Source organism: Oryx dammah, unplaced genomic scaffold, assembly GCF_014754425.2.
Source record: "Oryx dammah isolate SB20612 unplaced genomic scaffold, SCBI_Odam_1.1 HiC_scaffold_21, whole genome shotgun sequence".
Lineage (NCBI taxonomy): Eukaryota > Metazoa > Chordata > Mammalia > Artiodactyla > Bovidae > Oryx > Oryx dammah.
Window position 1 is genome coordinate 8,202,645 of NW_024070205.1, and position 21,696 is coordinate 8,224,340.

Genomic DNA, 21,696 nt, shown 5'->3' on the forward strand with positions numbered 1-21,696 from the left:
GTGTGAATCCCTGCTCTGTACTTACTAGTGCATGGAACCTGGGGCCAGTTTACTTAGTTTGCCCTTTTAGTCCCTTCTTTGTGAAATGGGAATAATTGTATGTACTTTGCAATATAGCTAGAACTCTTCTCATGGTGAATTTTATTACATTAAAAAATTGTTATCTAATATCTATAGATCAGTGCCACCTATCCCTTAGGTTAATATATGCTTATTCACTCAGTTGTGTCTGACTCCTTGTGACCCCATGGACTATAGCCTGCCAGGCCTCTCTGTCCATGGGGATTCTCCAGGCAAGAATACTGGAGTGGGTTGTCATGCCCTCCCTCCAGGGGATCTTCCTGACCTGGGGATGGAACCTGAGTCTCCCATACTGGCAGGCAGATTCTTTACCATCTGAGCCACCTTAGGTTAGAAAGAGAAAATAAGTGACCAACTCTGCCAGATTTAGGACAGCCTAGAGCCCTGCGGGCTACAGTCTATGGGTCACAAAGGGTCAGACACGACTGAGCGACTCACGCACACACACAGACACGAGTTATCTTAAGCAACTGTGAACTGGGTAGAGAGCCTGAACTTGCTCTGGACAGCACAGCTAAAAGGTGGAAAGCCAGAACCTGAACCCAGTTTGGGCTGGTCCAAAGCCGTTGTTCTCCTGAGCTGACATTGAGCTGAAGCTTGAGGAAAGAATAAGGAGAACACATTCTCAGTAGAGCAGACAGCTTGTGCGAAGGCACACAGATGTACAAGTGTCTGGAGAGCAGTGACTAGTGATGCTGTGTCACTGATAAAGTATGGTAGGACTTAAGGTTGGAAAGTGAAATGGGCTGTAATTGTTAAGGGCCTTCCCAGTTTGGATTTTAGTCTGTAAGCAATGAAACAACCACCAAAACAGTTTGCATAGTGGAAGGTTAGAGTGTGTGTGCTTCATGAAGTAGAGGGAGAAAGGTCAGAGGCTAGCATGTCAGTTAAGAAAGAGACTTCTACGGAATTCAGAGCAGAGATGAAATACACTGGATGTGTGTGTGGCTGTGCTCAGTCACGTCTGACTCTTTGTGACCCCATGGACTGTAGCCCACCAGGCTCCTCTGTTCATGGGATTTCCTGGCAAGGATACTGAAATGGATTGCCATTTCCTACTGCAGGGGACCTTCCTGACCCAGGGATTGAACCCATGTCTCTTGCATCTCCTACATTGCCAGGCAGATTCTTTACCACTGAGCCACCTCGAAGGTGGGTAGTGGAAGAGTGAGAACACAGGGTGAGACAGTTTTGTCAGCCATTCCAGAACTTTTAGCAGGAACCTAGCCACTTAATATACGGCTTAAGCTTTCCGATTATGCTAGGAACCAGTTTGTTTAGTTATTTGAAATTCCTTCATATGCTGCATGGATTTGGATCCCGAATTATAGCCTCTTTTTTTTTTTTTTTAAACTCAGCAGGACATCTAAACTATGGAACAACTTAAATTGTTCTGTTTAAGCAAAACCAGCTTTGTCTTTACCACTGCAGTGACTCTCTCTCTCTCAGGAGTGTCCACTGATAGTTCGATCTAAATCGAACTAGCAAACAGAGCTTAGAAAATTTAACTTCATTGACCAGTGAATTTTTGATGCTCTGTACACACACAAGAAGGAAGTGTTACTTTCTGACTGCTTTCATATATTTATTTGGCTTGGCTATGGGATGGAGATGGGATAGTAAGGAAGTCAGGAGATTCTGGAACTTATGTAAGGCAAAGGGAGAAACAGTTGTAAGATAATTATTGAGCACACACAGAGTCTGAGTGGGCCTTCAGTGCACAGATTGAAATACAGGCCATGCTATCCTTCAGGAACTTACCATGCTGGTGGGAACATGAGAGAGAAGGGTAACTGGTAAAACGCAGACTTTTAAGTGGAAATGACCGAAGTGCCTTGAGAAAGGAAGCAAGGGGAGCGGTGTCCTGGAAGGTTGGAACAGAGATGGGCAGGAACCCTGGAATGACTTTGGGGTTTGGGTCCTCCTAATCCTGAGCGTTTCACTCTGGCCACTGTTCTCTTTCACAGGACGCATCATTTTTCTTTTGCTATCTTCGATCTCCTTTCTGGCCTGTGGGATGTCCACCCCTCATCTGCCCTCCCTGGTGTGCACCAGTCTCCCCCTCTGCCATGTCCTTGTCCATCCTCTCTTACCCTCTGGTTAGCGTTTTTATTAGAAAATGAAAAACTTCAGTGACGATGTGGAAGAACTATGTCCAGCTGCTCAAACCCACCCAGTTCCTTTTTTTAGCTTCTCCCCCACCTAAAAATAAACAGCATCATGTCCCACTTGCCAAGCCTTTGTCACCGTCTCCAGCAGCCATTCCTCCTCCCCATCTGCTCCCCCAGATGCTTGGCCCATCCCCTCCTCCTGTCTCAGCCCCATGTGCGGTCCCTCTGTGGACAAGTGTGGGGCCCACAGAGCAGAGCAGCCCTCAGCCCCGATGCACCATCTGCCTCTCAGCCCCATGGCCGTCTGAGCATCCATTCTGACCCAGATTCCATGGACTGCAGCCCCCCAGGCCCCAGCTTGTTTGCCTGGCCAGTCCTGTGATTGCCGGGGACAGGATGTTGACTGGAAAAGGTAGAGGAATTGCCATGGAGATAAGAATAAACAGACATGTTGCAGCAGGAACTGCAAACTTGAGCGACAGAAGTTTAGTTGGGCCCTAGGTTTCCTTTGTTTGGGTTACATGCCTCACCTTAGGAATCAGTGTTTTAGACAGAAGTTTAGAGCCACCACTGAACCGTTGTTAGAACGTTTCCGCCTGCCAGCTCTTCGTTTCTTCTGTCAGAGACAGTGAGCTCGCCCAGAGGAATGAGAGGTCTGTCCTAGGCCTGTTACCCAGGGAAAGTGAAAGTGTTAGTTGCTCAGTTGTGTCCAACTCTTTGGGACCCCATGGGCTGTATGTAGCTCACCAGGTTCCTCTGTCCATGGGGGTTTTCTAGGCAAGAATAATGGAGTGGATAGCCATTCCCTTCTCCATGGGATCTTCCTGACACAGGGATTGAACCCAGGTCTCCTGCGTTGCAGGCAGATTCTTTACCAGCTGAGCCACAGAGAATGTACTTCTGGATGCCATGAGGGGTTCACTGTATCCAGGCCCCAAGCCCACACTACCCATTTTTGGGTCTGAAGAGTGGGTTATATTGATGTTAACATGGAAAGAAACTGCCCCAGCCTGTCACCTCAGTCAGAGTCTCTACGGGAAAACTGGTCAACCTCATCGGGGAACGAAGTGGTGCCTTTCTGTGTGCTCAGCCTCCAGTTCTTCCTCTGTGCTCTGGGTTTCAGGGCTGTGGGTGCGAGGAGGTTGGAACTGATGGTACAACTTGTCTGAATGTGACTGAGGGGGCTCAGGAGGGCCCTCCTCTCTCTAATTTGATGCCAGATGGTAGAGAGGATTGGTTCAGGGGGGTCTGGCACTGGGGTGTTGTAAAGGAATGCTTTCCCTGACCTGGGATGCATTTTTCTAGGTCCCAGGGAAAAGGGGGCACGTTTTTGGCATTGCTTCTAATTAGAGGGCATCCCCGGTGGCTCAGTGGTAAAGAGTCCACTACAAAGCAGGAGTTGCAGGTTGGAGCCTTTGGGTGGGAAGATCCCCCAGAGAACGAAATGGCTACCTCCAGTATTCTTGCCTCGGAGAAGGCAATGGCACCCCACTCCAGTACTCTTGCCTGGAAAATCCCATGGACAGAGGAGCCTGGTAGGCTGCAGTCCATGGGGTCGCTAGGAGTTGGACACGACTGAGTGACTTCCCTTTCACTTTTCACTTTCCTGCATTGGAGAAGGAAATGGCAACCCACTCCAGTGTTCTTGCCTGGAGAATCCCAGGGACAGAGGAGCCTGGTGGGCTGCCATCTATGGGGTTGCACAGAGCCGGACACAACTGATGTGACTTAGCAGTAGCAGTATTCTTACCTGGGAAATGCCGTGGACTGAGGAACCTGGTGAGCAACGGTGCATGGAGTCACAAAGAGTTGGACACAACTTAGCAATTAACAACAACAACCTAATTAAAGAACAGGGAGCTTCTGTGCCCCATAGTCCTAGAGACAGGTTAGCTCTGTATTGAGTTAGAAGAAAACCCTTAACCCTTTCTCTAGAGGTCACTGTTGTCATTTTAGGTAGAACAGTTCTGTCCCACCCATTGTGTTGTGTTTCTGATCTTTGGCCCCTGCCTATCAAATGCCACAGTTAGCTTTTGGCAGTTGTGTTGGCCTTGGGATGACCAAAAATGTCCAGCGGTTTCCAAATGTCCCCTGGGGAGCAGTGCCACTCCCAGTTGTATTTATTTATTCTTTGCTGCCAGAATATTGGATGGACACAATCTCATCTATCCTCTGAGAAGAGACCATGACCAGATGGGGCTCTCTCTGTCCTGATACATTTATGAAAATGAAACTCTGTTTACTAATCATTGCCTTATCTGATCAAGTTGGCAGTTCTTTACTGACATGATGGATCTTCATTGCACAATGTTTTTTTTTTCCCCTCCCGATTTAGTTTACAATTCCTCAACCTGAGTTCTCCTACCAAGGGAGTTTATAAGCACCTAAGCCATTCAGAAAACTAAGATTATGGCATCTGGTGCCATTGCTTCATGGCAAAAAAGATGGGGAAACAATGGAAACAGTGACAGACTTAATTTTTTGAGTCTCCAAAATCACTGCAGATGCTGACTGAAACCATGAAATTAAAAGATGCTTGCTGTTTGGAAGAAAAGTTATGACCAACCTAGACTGTATATTAAAAAGTAGAGACTTTACTTTGCTAACAAAGGTCCATCTAGTCTAAAGTTGTGGTTTTTCCAGTAGTCATATATGGACGTGAGAGTTGGACTATAATGAAAGCTGAGCACCAAAGAATTGATGCTTTTGAATTGTGGTGTTGGAGAAGACTCTTGAAAGTCCCTTGGACTGCAAGGAGATCCAACCAGTCCATCCTAAAGGAGATCAGTCCTGGGTGTTCTTTGGAAGGACTGATGCTAAAGCTGAAACTCCAATACTTTGGCCACCTGATGCTAAGAACTGACTCATTGGAAAAGACCTTGATGCTGGGAGAGATTGAAGACAGGAGGAGAAGGGGATGATAGAGGATGAGATAGTTGTATGGCATCACCAACTCAATGGACATGAGTTTGAGTAGGCTCCGGGAGTTGGTGATGGACAGGGAAGCCTGGCGCGCTGCAGTCCATGGGGTCACAAAGAGTCGGACACGACTGAGCGACTGAACTGAAGCCAGGAGAATGGGTGACTAACCTGTGAGGCTTGACCCTGCACGTGGACCTGCATCCCAGAGGATATGAAGGATCACAGGGGTGATGACAGTAGTCACCACAGGACTTCAGGGGAGAGTGTGCAAAAGAAACAAAGTGCTTAAAGGGGAAACTTTGACCCTGAGGGTCCCAGGGACTCAGAAAGTTGTGTTTATTGATGGAGCTGCCTGGGCCAAGGGAGTATACCCTTCCAGCCTTGCCCAGATGGCATTTTTGCTTCTGGAAACCTTGAATATGGTACTTAATCCCCAGGGTTCTTGAAAACCAGTGGCAAATGCCAGATGGTGGCCAAGATAGAAATCCCCGATGTCAAATCTGTCACCTTCCCCAGTGTGCCCAGGGAACCTAGGAGGAAAGATGGGATGCAGCCGGGAGTTGCATCCCCTTTGCTATTAATTGTTACCCTCCTGTGGGTCATCCGAACAGGTTCTCTTTTTCCTTCCTTCTGGCCCATCATTCTGGCCTCCCACTGATTCCCCAGGAAGAGATGCAGTATTCTGTCAAGCGCGCTTCTTGTTGGCCGGGCTAATTTTGTCAGTTCAGAGGATGGGGCTCTTAGCTAAAATTAGGTTTCTGGCTTTTCTCTATCATCATCTATTTTCTCTGCCACCCACGTGCCCCGGGGGTAATTAAGAATTGCCTGTGAGCATCTTCATTTCTCCTTAAGTCTTTCTAGCTTATTGGTTCCAACAGCCCATGCCTTTAACGTTCTTATTAGTTTTCTAAAATAAATGAACTGTTTCTAAAGATTGAATTGTAGTGTGTCACTTCCGATTTTCCATCTTCCCTCTTGTCCCTGAGATCAGAGGCTCCTTTGTATTTGCTGTTATTCTGAGTTTTGTTTTTCCTAAGCCGAAAGAGGAACTTATTGAATCATGTGGCTGAGAGAGATACCGGGGTAATCAGAGAATCAAAGGAAGAGCCGTAGGAACCAGGGCCTCAGGTGCTGGAAGGATGATCCCTGTGTGTCCAGCACTCACTCACCTTGGCACCTCTTCCCTTGCTGTGTCTCCTGCCCCCCACCTGCCTGTCACCACACCCTGACCCTGGCCAGTACCAGGTAACCTGGTTGCTAAACACAGCCCTGTTTAGCAACCCAAGGCAAGGGGGTATTTTCCTCGCTCGTTATCTCTGTGTTGATTATTTAATATTTGTTACCATTTCCCACAAAAGGAGAACCACTTTGAGCTTTAACCAGGCAACTTGTGCTCTTCTGTAATTGACATTAAAAGGGGAAAGATCAATGGGGTCTTTGAACTCTGATAACAGGATAGAAAGTTGGGGAAGCCTGATGGGGTTTAAACAGAAGTTCCTCATGTTCCTTAAGACATCAGCTGTGTTATCAGTGGTGCCTGTACCAGAATTATTTGGGCACATTTATGTGGATTGTAGCCACCCATATTTTCTTGATCTATTATTCTGGATTTTCCCCCTTTCTCCCCTCTTCCTCTTACCCTGCCTTCTCAGTCACTGCTAACTGAGTCAGTAACACTCAGGAAGTATCTTCCTCTGCTCAGAAATGTGGAAACTGGAAGATCAATGTCTCCTCATTCTCAGAGGTTCTTCTTTCTTTTAAGTCACTCAGTTGTGTCTGACTCTTTGCAACCCCATGGACTATACATAGAATTCTCCAGGCCAGAATACTGGACTGGGTAGCTTTTCCCTTCCCCAGAGGATCTTCCCAACCCAGGGATTGAACCCAGGTCTCCTGCATTGCAGGCAGCTTCTTTACCAGCTGAGCCACAAGGGAAGCCCACGGATACTGGAGTGGGTAGCCTATCCCTTCTCCAGGGGAACTTCTCAACCCAGGGATTGAACTGGGGTCACTTCGCTGGTGGCTCAGACAGTAAAGCGTCTGTCTACAATGTGGGAGACCTGGGTTTGAGCCCTGGGTTGGGAAGATCCCCTGGAGAAGGAAATGGCAATCCACTCCAGTACTATTGCCTGGAGAATCCCATGGACAGAGGAGCCTGGTAGGCTACAGTCTGTGGGGTGGCAAAGAGTCGGACACGACTGAGCGACTTCACTTTCACTTTATCCTGCATTGCAGGCAGATTCTTTACCAACTGAGCCATCAGGGAAGCCCTCTCAGAGGTTAAGAGTGCTGAATTACATGCTTCATCTCCATTTCTCCTTCATTTCCAGTTTCTATGCTGTGTAGTTATCTCTGATCTGGTCCTGTTTGACATCATCCGCTGTACTTGCTTGTGGCCTCTTAGAGGAGGAGAGAGACTAGAGGTCATCTTGTCTGGTGGCCTCTAACGAGGGGCATGTCAGCATCGCTTGAGAGCTTTCCAGAACAACCAGGTGCAGGCAGACAACTTAGTCAATGCCTGCTGTACAACTTTCCTATGAGAAAGCCATGCCTCTCACATATGGTGGCAGCAAAACCATGCTCCAAAATGATGCTGGAGGAGAGAGCCATGGATGGGGAGCCATAAGGCAGCAGGTATATCTGAGCATGCAGACCAGACCTGGGGCTGGCGGGAGAGAAACGGGAAGGGGTCAGGAATTCATTCCGCAGCACTTTTCAGAGGATACTGATCAGGGCTTTCAGAATAGCCACAGGTGATCCTCAGCAGGGTCACCAGGAATAAGTGTTTCCTGCTGGAGACTCACCCTCTGGCTTAGTCCTTTTGCCTGCTATAGATTCGGGTAATTCAGAATTTTGTTTGCCACTGGAGCACAGCTGAAACCAAATGCAAGTGACCCCAGAGATGAGCAGGCTTCAGGAATGTGTTCAGGAATGATCTCTGGAACCTTTGCTCCCTCTCTGTGTCTCTGGCTTAGGCTGTGGTATTTGTCAGAAACTCTGGGCTGTGCTCCACCTGGTTCTCATTCCACATCTGCAGTCCTGCAGGGCAGTCCTGCAGGGCACTCCTGTGCACGTGCCGCTGGGGCTCAAACACACCAGGCCCATCACGGTGATCTCACTCAGTAGGGTACCAGAAAGATGAACCCTGAAGAATAAAGGCTTTGTTTACTTTATGAAATCCCTGAGAAATATTAAAAGGGGCGGGGGAAATGCAATGAAGACCTTGGATGGATGAGCAGAATTCTTTACCATCATTGCTGGAAAACGTCTCTCCAGTTCCTGCGTATTTCCAGCGCTGGCATTAGCCACGATTATCTCATGCTCCGACAAGTTCCCTGTCAGGGAGTCTGGCTCCCTGAACTCTGATTCCAGAAATGGGGTTGGCTTGTTCTGATTCTGCTGCGTGCTCTTAATGGGGTTTCTCCTTAATAGTGGGTCAGATTTATGGGGGAGGGACTTCCCAGGGTCTGGTTAACGCCCTCAGAAGATCGCCCTGATCTTGCCTCATCACATGGCGTTGTTCTTGTTGTCGTGGAGAGCAGTTTAAACAGTTCTTGTACCTGTAGATTTAACGTGTGGAAAACGTGTGGAGCCGTTTCAGCTGGATCCTAAATAACTAGTTTTGGTGCTTGTGTTACACGTGTCAGAAGGAAGCCCGTTTTGGCAGTAAGAAGCAACTCGGGAGTGTGCCACTGCTTTCCTTAGACCAGAATGAGCATCTTGCAGAAATAGTAATTTTTCAAAAAGAAAAAAAAAAAGCTGTTTAAATAACAATCTACCTCAAGCTCTAGAAGGAGGCATCCTGAGCTGGTAACAGAAAGGCTGCGTGACATCTTAGCCTGATTTTTCTCCACCCTTGTGATGAGATGCCTTCTCGCCTTTTTCCCCAGGCCCAGTTCCTCTCCCCAGGAGCTCGCCGGCGATTGCATGCCGCTCTTGCCTCTTGTTCCACCTCCATGCTGATCCTGTCCAACCTGGTGTTTCTTGGGGGCAGTCAAGTCGGGGAAATCTACTGGGATAGGATCTTCATACAAGGTAAGGTGCTGTTTTCAGACAGCTTCTTGTTTTCCGCATTTATGCAGTCGGTATCACATGTGGGGCAGGAGGAGGCATTCCTTCCTTGTCCACGGTGTGTGACCTGTAAAAACACCAGCCAGGAGCAAAGTCCCGGGTTTAGCTGTGGCTTTAGCTGTCCTCTATTTTGATGTACCTCTTGTCTGCTATGCTGATACTTAACTTCAAGATGTACCATCCAACTCTCTCAAAATCCGTCTTTCCTTGCTGCTAGGTTATGTCTCCAACTTAAACATTTTTCCTAATCTTCCCTACTGTCTGTAGATCAGCCTTCATTATACTGCAGAGTCTGACTTTGTTCCACTGACGACTCTGACAGTCCTACCCGGAGAATGTCCTAGAAACCCCTTTGTGGTCTCCTGCTGCTGGGGGCACAGTGCCCTGTTAGCCACACCTCTCCGTTGTGGATCTTTTTGTCTGGACACTGGTTTGCTGGCACCAGCAGCCAGCCTCATGTTTAATGAACATGTGTTCAGTGTTCATATATGTCTCCATGTCCACAGCAACGTCACACCTGCAGCAGGTAAAGTGCTAGTTGGTGGGCATTATTGTGAAAAGACTGCATTAATAGTTGGTCATCCTTTATTTGTGGTCACCATCTCCTTTGGGCTAAAGCTGAGCATTACATCACATCCTGAAAAGAACTGGAAGAACAGGAACGACTCACAGAGCACATTACTCAGCCAGTTCACTGTGTGTTCAGAGCCAAGATCCCTTCTTCTCTTGCCCTGACCAGTGACGTGCTTTCGGTTTGGCAAGTTTTGCCAAGTGGTGATGACGTGACCCGGTCATGGCTAGGGTGTTATCTCTACATCTGGGTCCCCAACGAGCCAGTGATGCTTTTCACATCAGCAATAACCCAACACAGCTGCATGGTCCCAGGGTGCCAGGTCGTGTGTGTAAACTGTGGCAGGCTTGGGCAAGCCAGGCTCAGAGGGACCAGGAGAGAGCCCTGTTCTACTTTCATCTTGTCACCCCCATACCCCTTTGATCTCGCTCTCAGAGAAGTGTTTTCACTGATAGTTCTTGAAAAGACCAGGTAATTTGTACGTGGAAGCTGTCCTTGAATGAAGGTGGGAGGTAATGGGGCACAGAGAACTGAAAGATAAAAAACCCTCCTCGAGGTGGGCGACAGAGCTGTTGGCTTTTCTTGCCTCCTCCCACCATGCCTAACACAATGCAGAGACCATGATGACTCTGAAAATACTGACTCATGCTTTGCTGGTCACCTGAGCCAGAAGGCTCTAATCTTGGCTTCAGTAAATAAACACTCCAGGTGTTTGCTGCTTGCAAGGCACTGAGGAGACAAGGGTGGAAAAGGCACAAATGTGGGAGCCAGACGTGCAAATAGATATGTGTCCGTAGAGTCAGATCACCACTGGGCCAAATGCACGAGGGACTGCTGGAGGCTGCAGAGTGGAGGGCTGACCTTCCCGTGGTTGAGCCTCACAGAGGAGGGGACATTTGAACTGGAATTTTGAGCAGTAAGTCAGAACTTGCCAGATAAACAAGGCAGGTATGTGGGGGTAATTAACGTTAGGGGCTTGGTCAGATCATCCCAAACTCTCAGTAATTTTTTCCCCATAGAAGTTTATTCCTTCAGCAGTTCAGTGAGGGTCCAGAGACTCTTTTTAAGCAGTGACTTTGGGACCTAGACTGTTTTTGTTCTGATTCTTCACCTTCTTGTTCTGGCATCACGGAGGAGATGAGAACACAGACCAGGTAGTGTCACCAGGTACTAAATGCCCCCGCCGGAAGTGACACTAGCCATCTCTGCTCACATTCCTTTGGCCAGAACCAGTCATGTGATGACCTCACCCCCCCGGTGCAGCAGAAGACATGGGGGAGCGCACAGGTACAGTGGACTGTGGCACGGCAGGACAGGGTGCATGAGACAAGCCCTGGAGGTACCCAAGAGGCAGTTAAAAATATGAGCTGGTGTAGGGCAGGAGGCGGGCACAGAACCACTGTGACGTGGGAGACAGGGCATGAAGGTGGCGGTGAGGCCATGGGAGTGAATCCAGTTCGCCAAGGAGCATGCCCAGAGTGAGAAGAGACTAGGTGGGTGGTAAAACCTGGGAATGCTGGCCTTTGAAGGGACAGAGAAGAGGTAGTAGCGATAAGAGGTTTATCCTCTTTCTCAAAGGCCTGAAGATCAAAGCACGATTTGTCCTGTTGCCCCTGGAGCTAACACCAGGCACACTGAGGAGTGGGTGTCGGGGCTCTGAAATACCTGGTCTGCTTCTGGCTCGTGGCCCCTATTGTGATCTGCAGCTGGCTCTCTCTGTGTCCTCCTGGGAGCTGGGCGCTAGAGTTACAGGGGAATGCTTCTCTGAATCTGGAGGGCTCTAGATCCATTCCTGTCTGGGCTTTGAGGCCAGGGAAGCTCAGCTCAGAAGGCATCGTCTGTGTCAGAGATTGTTCATACTGGCATGGCCCCATCCCAGCTAGTCTGTCCCATGGGTCCCCTCAGTAAGGGTAGGTTTCCTGGAGTTTGGGCAGTTACAGTCCTTGGTTTCCCACTGTGGATGTTTTGTCCCTGAGTGATTGAATTTAGATATCTCTTGGAGGAACATGAATCAGGTGGTGCCAAACCCACTATCCTTGAGAAGTCTGGATTGCTTTTCGTAACGAATCTGATTGACCTGATAGAAGATTAGTATGAATATTCACGTTTTGGTACAACAAAGTATTCATGCGTTTATAGGATGCTTCCTCAGACTCTGCTGTGGATATCATGTTAGTTTTCCTTGAAAAAAAAAAATTGAATTCTGAAACTCATCTGGCCCCAAAGGTTTTAGATGAGGGACTGTCGAGCTATACCTGAAGCTGCTGGTGGATGAGCCAGGACCTCAACATCCTAGTTGTCTTTGACCGCTTCCTTTGGCCATGTGATCAGGACCTGTTTTTCCAAGACCCATCTCTATACATTGAGGAAAAAGGGACAAAGCGAGTGAGGAGAGGTCTCTTTGTAGAGAATGGAGAGCAGTTAAGCTCAGTCTTTAGATTTCCAGGTTTCACGGGGAGGTAGCCCTTCCGCCAGGGGTAACCACCCTGGACCCTCTGTGCCTTGGTGGGCTGGGACTTGCCGAGACAGAGAGGAATGGTCCGCCACCTCCTCCCAAGGTGCTCATGGGGCACGGGGATCTTGGAGGAGGTTCCCAGTGCCCCTCAGCGAATGGGGTGTGCATGCGCACGTGTCTTCGAGGACAGCCTCATTCATTCTCAGGAGACTTTGCCCAGGATCACTGATGTCTCTAGAAGTATCTCATGATTAGCCTGGAGGAGCTGTCTTAAGGTCGGTATCTCCATCTCCAGTTCACTGCTTTAGACACGGATTTGTTTGCTTTAAGCTACAAAGCTTGTTTTAGTAAATACCTAAATATTTAGCTTACATAGATAGCACTCTCCTGATCTCTACACCGTTGGTGATGCGAGGCTATTAAAACTAGACCCTTCCCTTTCTGCTGTGCACAATGCCCTGCTGTCCTTAAAAGTGGGCAGTGCCAGCCACGGGATAGAAATGCTGACTGAACCTCTGGGGGTCTCCTGCATGTCACACACAAGCCATCTGTATCGGTGTTATCTGTGCTGTGGAGATTGGAAAAGTGATGTTCAGTTAATTCAGTGGAGAATGAAGATACTATATCTTTGCCTTCAAAGAAAATCCTCCAACCTTTACCGTTGAAATTTACTTCAAGCAGCTTGAGGAATGTGAATATTTAAGCCTATTTTATATGTATTTACAGGAACTTAGCTGTGTTTAGGGTTCTGAAAAACTGTGGCTGAGGATTTGGTCCCTGAGCCTGCTGTAGAAGGGACCCTGCCGTATCATGCTTTGCAGAGGCAAACTTCAGTGGCTCTGAAAAGCATTTTTGATGGCAGAAGCTTTCTCACATCTGTCTTAAGTCCTTGACATTGAAGTGTGAGTTGATTTCTTGAACAAGCAGTTGATGACTACTCTGTAACTCAAAAGTATCATTGCATTACAACTCTAGATCTGCAAGACCGTAAACCAAGTGTGTCTTAAGCAGTGAGGAGGAAAGGCAGCCAATAGGGATGGGTATTTAGAAAAGAGCTGGATTTAGAAAAGGCAGATGAAGCAGAGATAAAACTGCCAACATCTGTTGGATCATAGAAAAAGCAAGAGAATTCCAGAAAAACATCTATTTCTGCTTTATTGATTACACCAAAGCCTTTGGCTGTGTAGATCACAACAAACTGTGGAAAATTCTTCAGAAGATGGGAATACCAGACCACCTGACCTGCCTCTTGAGAAATCTGTATGCAGGTCAGGAAGCAATAGTTAGAACTGGACATGAAACAACAGACTGGTTCCAAATTGGGAAAGGAGTACATCAAGGCTATATATTGTCACCGCACTTATTTAACTTCTATGCAGAGTACATCATGAGAAATTCTGGGCTGGATGAAGCATAAACTGGAATCAAGATTTCTGGGAGAAATACCAGGAACCTCAGATATGCAGGTGACACCACCTTTATGGCAGAAAGTGAAGAAGAACTAAAGAGCCTCTTGATGAAAGTAAAAGAGGAGAGTGAAAAAGTTGGCTTAAAGCTCTACATTCAGAAAACTTAAGATCATGGCATCCAGTCCCATCACTTTGTGGCGAATAGATGGGGAAACAATGGAAACAGTGAGAGACTTTATTTTCTGGGGCTCCAAAATCACTGCAGATGGTGACTGCAGCCATGAAGTTAAAAGAAGCTTGCTCCTTGGAAGAAAAGCTATGACCAACCTAGACAGCATATTAGAAAGCAGAGACATTACTTTGCCAACAAAGGTCTGTCTATTCAAAGCTATGGTTTTTCCAGTAGTCATGTATAGATGTGAGAGTTGGACTATAAAGAAAGCTGAGAGCCAAAGAATTGATGCTTTTGAACTCTGGTGTTGGGGAAGTCTCTTGAGAATCTGTTGGACTGCAAGGAGATCCAGCCAGTCCATCCTAAAGGAAATCAGTCCTGAATATTCATTGGAAGGACTGATGCTGAAGCTGAAGCTCTGATACTTTGGCCACCTGATGCCAAGAACTGACTCACTGGAAAAGACCCTGATGCTGGGAAAGATTGAAAGTGGGAGAAGGGGATGACAGAGGATGAGATGGCTGGATGGCATCACTGACTCAATGGACATGAGTTTGAACAAGCTCCAGGAGTTGGTGATGGACAGGGAAGCCTGGCGTGCTGCAGTCCATGGGGTCGCAAAGAGTCAGACACGACTGAGCGACTGAACTAGAACTAGGGATGGGTGTGTGCTGGCAATCCATCTGGCCTAAGGACACTGAGAGCTTTATAGTGTCGTCTGGGTGCAGAGTTGTGTTCCTTTTGAAAAATCCATCTACTTCTGTCAACAGAAGACATGAATTTTGTAAAAAAAAAAAAAAAAAAGGTGGGGGGGGGCGCTAATCATTTCCTAATTGTGGAGCCACAGATTCTGCGTTTGTTGGAGGTGGTAGAGACCTGGCTTCCATCAACCATTCTTCTGCCTAACTACACACACACATGTCTTAGGGTACATATAACACACACGTAACACACACACATACACACATGTAACACACACACGCTTTCCCCTCTTTCTTGTTGCCTGATCCAGGTTGGCAAACTCCATCTCAGCACTTAGCTCCTGAGAGTCCCCTGTACCAAGGCAAGGAAAATTTGGTTGTTTTCCCTCCAGATTGCAATGAGAGATGAGCTAGTCATTTTCTTAGACAGGTCAGAACCTCTACACTCTGCATATTTGCTTGCTGTCTCTAGCAGAGAAAAGGGACAGTGTATTTTCTCCATGATTACTAGCTTGTCCAGGCAGTTTATTCATCTCCTAGCTCAAATGGCTCTGGACAGGTATTTCATTTAAAGCCAAGCTGGGATATTGCACTGGAAATTCCAGAAGGTTGTGGTTAAAGAGAAACTCATTCCCCTCACATCTTACTACATTCTTGGGACTGAAATTTCATCTTTGATGTGAGAAGATAGAGGGCACATGTCACTCACTGTCTCAGACATCTTCTTTGTGTTGACTTATTTCATCTTCTTCACTGGCCCTGCTTTTGACATGGAGTTTTCATTGCTCTGACTCATTCTGCTTCTGCCCCACTGGATCTTATGCAATTTCCTGAAGAATCTGAGGAACAAGAGCTTCCCACCCATTGTGTTGGTGGTGAAGTCAACAAGTTGATATAAATTAAGCAGTTTATCCATGGGTTGCCCATTGGTCCATTCCAAATTCTTGGAATTTGGATTTCAGGACTTTCAGATGCCTTTGTTTCTTCTTTCATCTTTGCCGCATGGCTACCCAGATGTTGTGGGCATCATCTTTCCTAAAAGTATTTCAGGCCAGGACACTAGGCATAGGGCATGAGGAATAGAGAGTGGGAGCTCTTATCCAGAAGTGCACCTGGATTATGGGAAAGCTGAGAGAATTTCTATTATGATATCTCGAAGGGAGTTTGAATCATCGTTCATCTGAGTCCTTACTTTCTGTGAGGTCATGTGACATCTTTTCCTGTTAACTAGGAGTTTTTGCGAATTCATTTGAAAAGAGTTTTATGGAATTTGTAGACATTTTAAAGTGTCTTTAGATAGAATATCAAGTGAACACTAGCATGGTTAGGCACAGTTCATTGAATAGAAAGAAAATTATGATTCTTACTGATTTGAAGCCTCTACCTCTCATTGGCCCCCAGTTATTTATATGCAGTGTGAGATCCACATGCACATTACAATCAGATCATTATGTGTATTATACTTTAATACAATATTGTGTGTCAATTAAAGCTCAGTAATTATATGTCAGTTATTTCTCAGTAGAAAAAAGGCACATTACAAACAAGTAGTAGAATTAAACCAAAATAATTTTATAAAAATTTAAACATGTCCCCTTTGTCTTCTAACTAAATCTGATGTGTACTTGATATATAAGAGGATATCTGTACCAGGATTCCCAAGTCTGTACTCTAAGGCCCACACCAGGAAGTCATCGGATCGCTGTGCAGATGTGGTTTCTGAAATGAACACACATCCTGGAATTTATATTATTATTTTGTTTGCTTATTGCAATTACTGTTATACTTCCAGAGGGGTACAGAAATAGCTTAGCACCTGCCCTGCAGGCTGAGGATGGGAGGAGTGCTGCCCTGGCAGTCACAGGCACTGAGACCCTTTCACCTCCTCAAGTCACCACCGAACAGTTTTTACAGTGTTAGAAATTAAGAATATTTAATTTGGAAATCAGTAACATTTTTGTAACAAAAGGCAGAATGTAGCAAGAGTCATCATTATCAGGTTTGTTTCTGTTTGCCGGTGTACCGGGCACCGACCACTCGCATTATGCTGACACTCTTGTTCATTTCCTGTGTCCTTGCTGGCTTCAAAGAGCACAGTTTTATCTTCTTCTGTTCCTGAGGCTTCCCAGGTGGCTCTAGGGGTAAAGAACCCACCTGCCGAGGCAGGAGACCAAAGAGATGCAGGTTCGATCCCTGGTTTGGGAAGATCCCCTGGAGAAGGGCATGGCAACCCACTCCTTGCCTGGAGAATTCCATGGATGGAGGAGCCCGGAGGGGTACAGTCCATGGGGTCATGAAGAGTCGGACACGACTGAAGCCACTTAGCATGCATGTGCGTTCTGGAGACCGGAAGTCTGAGATCAGGCTTGCTGTGCTAAAGTCAAAGCGTTGGCAAGACTGGTTCCTCTGGAAGCGCAAGGGGAGAGTTTGATTCCTTGAGCGCTGGGGGCCAGCTGCAACCCTCGCCTCATGTGCTGCTGCTGCTTCACGGTCAGGCCTGTAGCATCTTCAGATCTCTGCATCCTTTCGCTGCTCTCATCTCGGCACCTGCCATCTGACTCCTCCTGTGTATCTTCCATAAGGACCCTTGTGATTATGAACTCCACCTGGATAATCTAGCATAATTTCCCCATTTCAGGATCCTCATTTCACGTGATCATACCTGCAGTGTCCCTGCAAAGCCCGGTAAGCTAACTCACGTGAGTTCCAGGGTTTGAGACGTGGCCTGCCTTGGAGGAGCCGTCCCTTTGCCTGCCACAGCACAATCCAGTAAAAGTTGCTATTTCACAGAACGTCCCTTTTGTGGCACGATGGCAGTAGCTTCTTTCTCAGGAAATTTGATTATAAAATAGCAATTTGGATATGCCACTAGTCTTATTAAAATAAGAATCTGCCTGCGGAAAGAAACGATGCTTAATTTCACACAAGTACACATGTGAGATTTGTAGTCTTAAGGGCATTTAGAGAGCAGTGTAGGGAAAGGCTGCAGTTTTCCTTGCTCAGCATTTGCTTCCCCCTCTTCGGGACCAAACCTTTCTTACCTCACTCTCAGTCTGCGTCAATCTGAGATCTAGGGGTTAGCACATGAGCCGGACTGGCCCATCCGTACGGTCCGTCTCCCCACGTGGTGCAGTTGGGGTTTTTGTTGGAAATTTTCAGGAAGGAGAAGCTCTCTTTCTTTTGTTGCAGAGCTGTCAGGATATTGGGCTGGAGCTGTCGGGAGCCCTCTTGCTGCCTTCAGGGGAGAGCCAAGTAGAGAGGGAAGCCGACTTTGAGGACAGCAGAAGTGATTGTTGGAAACTCTGTTTCAGAGATCATATTCCGAGACAAGCCACTGCAACATACTCTTAAGCACCCTACAGCCGGGAGTTCTTGAAGCCAACCCAATTACAAATGCTGTTGTTTCTTCTTCACTCATTCCATGTTGGGAGACAATTCTCCAAGGCTCTCTCATGTTTCTGCATGTCTTATGCACAGATTCACTGACTGCTTCTGTTCCAGGCTTTCTTTCCAAGAATATTTGTATGGCAAGTATCTTTGGAAAATGGAGAGAGTGTTTTCCTCTGAAGTAGAGGGTATTTGATTACTGTCTAGTGAATAAAAATAATCTCCCTCTGGGGCAGAGGTCAGGCAAAGCTTACTGCCCATTATAAAATATTTAGATTCCTGTGGCTGGGGTTAATCTCCTATCAGATGACCCTCTACATGCGCAGGTATCACCTGGCCCTCTTGACGTTGCATTGTGGGATCTGGGGCTCAGGGAAATGGCACAAATGCTCTGGCTACTGTTATTACTGAGTGATGAAGTCTTTCATCTCTGTCCCAGTAGTCTCCTGTCTTCTGCCTACATGCATGAAACTGGGAGGCTAATTTGTTGCAAGTAGAGTTAAATCTCAGATCCTTCACTCACTGACAATTCAGTTTGGTTAGGTTTCTGTAACTTGTAACCAGAAGCATATGACTAATGTAGCTTAATGAGATAATGCAGGTGGCATACACCACTATCACAGGGCTTTGTTGTGATTGTTGTTCAGGCCCCAAGTCGTGTCCTACTCTTTGCGATCCCATGGACTGCAGCACCCCAGGCTTCCCTGTCTCTTACCATCTCCTGGAGTTTTGCCCAACTTCATGTCCATTGAGTCAGTGATGCCATCCAATCATCTCATCCTCTGTCATCCCCTTCTTCTGCCTTCAGTCTTTCCCAGCATCACGGTCTTTTCAAATGAAGTGGCCAAAGTATTGGAGCTTCAGCTTTAACATCAGTCCTTCCAGTGAATATTCAGGGTTGATTTCCTTTAAGATTGATTTGTTTGATCTCCTTGCTGTCCGTGGGACTCGTAAGAGACTTTTCCAACACCACAGTTGGAAAGCATCAATTCTTTGGTGCTCTGCTTTCTTCATGATCCAGCTCTCACATCCATGCATAACTACTGGAAAAACCATAGCTTTGACTATATGGACCTTTGCCAGCAAAGTAATGTCTCTCTTTAACATACTGTCTAGGTTTGTCATAGCTTTCCTGCCAAGAAGCAATCTTCTAATTTCATGGCTGCAGTCACCATCTGCAGTGATTTCAAAATGCAAGAAGAGGAAATCTGTCCCTGCTTCCACCTTTTCCCCTTCTATTTGCCATGAAGTGATGGGACCAGACGCCATGATCTTAGTTTTTTCTTTTTAACATTGAGTTTTAAGCTGGCTTGTTCACTCTCGTCCTTCACCCTCATCAAGAGGCTCTTCAGTTCCTCTTTGCTTTCTGCCATTGGAGTGGTATCATCTGCGTATCTAAAGTTGTTGCTGTTTCTCCTGACAGTCTTGATTCCAGCTTGTAACTCACGAAGTCTGGCATTTAACATGAAGTAGTCTGCATATAAGTTAAATAAACGGGGTGACAATATACAGCCTTGTTGTACTGCTTTCTCAATACTGAACCAGTCAATTGTTCCATACAAGATTCTAACTTGTTGCTTCTTGACTCGTGTACAGGTTTCTCAGGAGACAGGTAAGAGGATCTAGTCTTCCCATCTCTTGAAGAATTTTCCACACTTTGTTGTGAGCCACACAGTCAAAGGCTTTAGCGTAGTCAATGAAACAGAGGTAAATATTTTTCTGGAATTCCCATGCTTTCTTTATGATCCAGCGAATGTTGACAATTTGTTCTCTGGTTCCTCTGCCTTTTCTAAACCCAGCTTGACATCTGGAAGTTCTCAGTTCATATAATGCTGAAGCCTAGCTTGCAGGATTTGAGTGTAACCTTACTAGCATGGGAGATGACTCCAATTGTCCGGTAGTTTGAACATTCTTTAGTACTGCCCTTCTTAGGAATTGGGATTAGTCCTGTGGCCACTGCTGGGTTTTCCAAATTTGCTGACATATTGAGTGCAGCACTTTAATAGCATCATCTTTTAGGATTTTAAATAGCCTGCTGAGATTCTGTCACCTCCACTAGCTTTATTGGCCACAGTGCTTCCTAAGGCCCACTTGACTTCACACTCCAGAATGTCTGACTCTGTGTGAGTGACTGCACCATCGTGGTTATTTGGGTCATCAAGATCTTTTTTGTATAGTTCTTCTGTGTATTCTTGCCATCTCTTCTTGATCTCTCCTGCTTCTATTGTATCTGCACCATTTCTGTCCTTTATTGTGCCCATCTTTGGATGAAATGTTCCTTTGATATTTCCAATTTTCTTGAAGAGATTTCTAGTCTCTCCCTTTCTGTCATTTCCCCCTGTTTCATTGCGTTGTTCATTGAAAAGTCCTTCTTGTCTCTCCTTGCTACTCTCTGGAACTCTGCATTTAATTGCGGGTATACATTTCCTTCTCTTCCTTGCTTTTCACTTCTCTTCTTTCCTCAGCTATTAGTAAAGCCTCCTCAGACAACCACTTTGCCTTCATGCATTTCTTTTTCCTTGGGATGATTTTGTTCGCTCCTCCTGTACAGTGTTATGAACCTCTGTCCATACTTCTGTCCATAGCGTCCAGAGTTCTTCAGGCACTCTGTTTACTAGACCTGATCCCTTGAATCTATTTATCACCTCTACTGTATATTCATAAGGGATTTGATTTTCGTCATACCTGACTGGCCTGTGAATTTTCCCTGCTTTCTTTAGTTTAAGCCTGAATTTTGCTATGAGGAGTCCATGATCTGAGCCACAGTCATCTCTAGGTCTTGTTTTTGCAGACTGCATACAACTTCTCCGTCTTTGGCTACAAAGAATGTAATCGGTCTCATTTCAATATTAACCATTTGCTAATGTCCATGTGGAAAGTCGTCTCTTGTGTTGTTGGAAGAGGGTGTTTGCTATGACCAATGTGTTCTCTTGGCAGAATTTTGTTAGCCTTTGCCCTGCTTCATTTTGTATTTCAAGGCCAAACTTGCCGGTCACTCCAGGTATCTCTTGACTTCCTGCGCTTGCATTCCAATCCCCTGTGGTGAATAGAACTTTTTTTTTTTTTTTGGTGTTAGTTCTAAGAGGTCTTCTAGGTCTTCATAGAACTGATCAACTTCAGCTTCTTTGGCATTAGTGGTTGGGGGATAAACTTGGATTACTATGGTGTTGAATGGTTTTGCCTTGAAAATGAACCAAGATCATTTTGTCACTTTTGAGGCTGCACCCAAGTACTGGACTCATTTGTTGCTTATGAGGGCTAGTCCATTTCTTCTAAGGGATTCTTGCCCATGGTAGTAGATATAATGGTCATCTGAATTAAATTCACTCATTCCTGTCCATTTTAGTTCACCGATTCTTATAATGCTGATGTTTACTCTTGCCATCTCCTGCTTAACCGTGTCCAGTTGACCTTGATCCATGGAGCTGACATTCCAGGTTCCTATGCAATACTGTTGTTTACAGCATCGGATTTTACTTTCGTCACCAGACACATCCACAACCGAATGCTGTTCCTGCTTTGGCCCAGCTGCTTCCTCCTCTCTGGAGGCCTTAGTAGCTGTCCTTCGCTCTTCCCCGGGTGCATATTGGACACCTTCTGATCTGGGGAGCTCATCTTTCGGTGGCACATACTTTTTGCCTTTTTGTACAGTTCGCGGGGTTCTCACCGCAAGTAATCTGGCCTGGTTTGCCAGTCCCTCCTCCGATGGATCACATTTTGTCGGAACTCTCCACTATGACCTGCCCATCTTCAGTGGCCCTGTGCAGCCTGGCTCATACCTTCACTGAGTTACACAAGCCCCTTCACCAGAACAAG

At 46.4% G+C, this 21,696-nt stretch overlaps 1 protein-coding gene across 2 annotated transcripts in view; it reads left to right on the forward strand.

The window, feature by feature from the left end:
- HHAT (hedgehog acyltransferase) overlaps positions 1-21,696 on the forward strand; it is a 362,562-nt gene that overhangs the window by 298,578 nt on the left and 42,288 nt on the right. For both annotated transcript variants that reach the window (XM_040263100.1, XM_040263101.1), the window contains one exon: positions 9,005-9,149. In XM_040263100.1, coding sequence (XP_040119034.1) covers positions 9,005-9,149 — 145 coding nt within the window. The remainder of the gene's footprint in view (positions 1-9,004; positions 9,150-21,696) is intronic.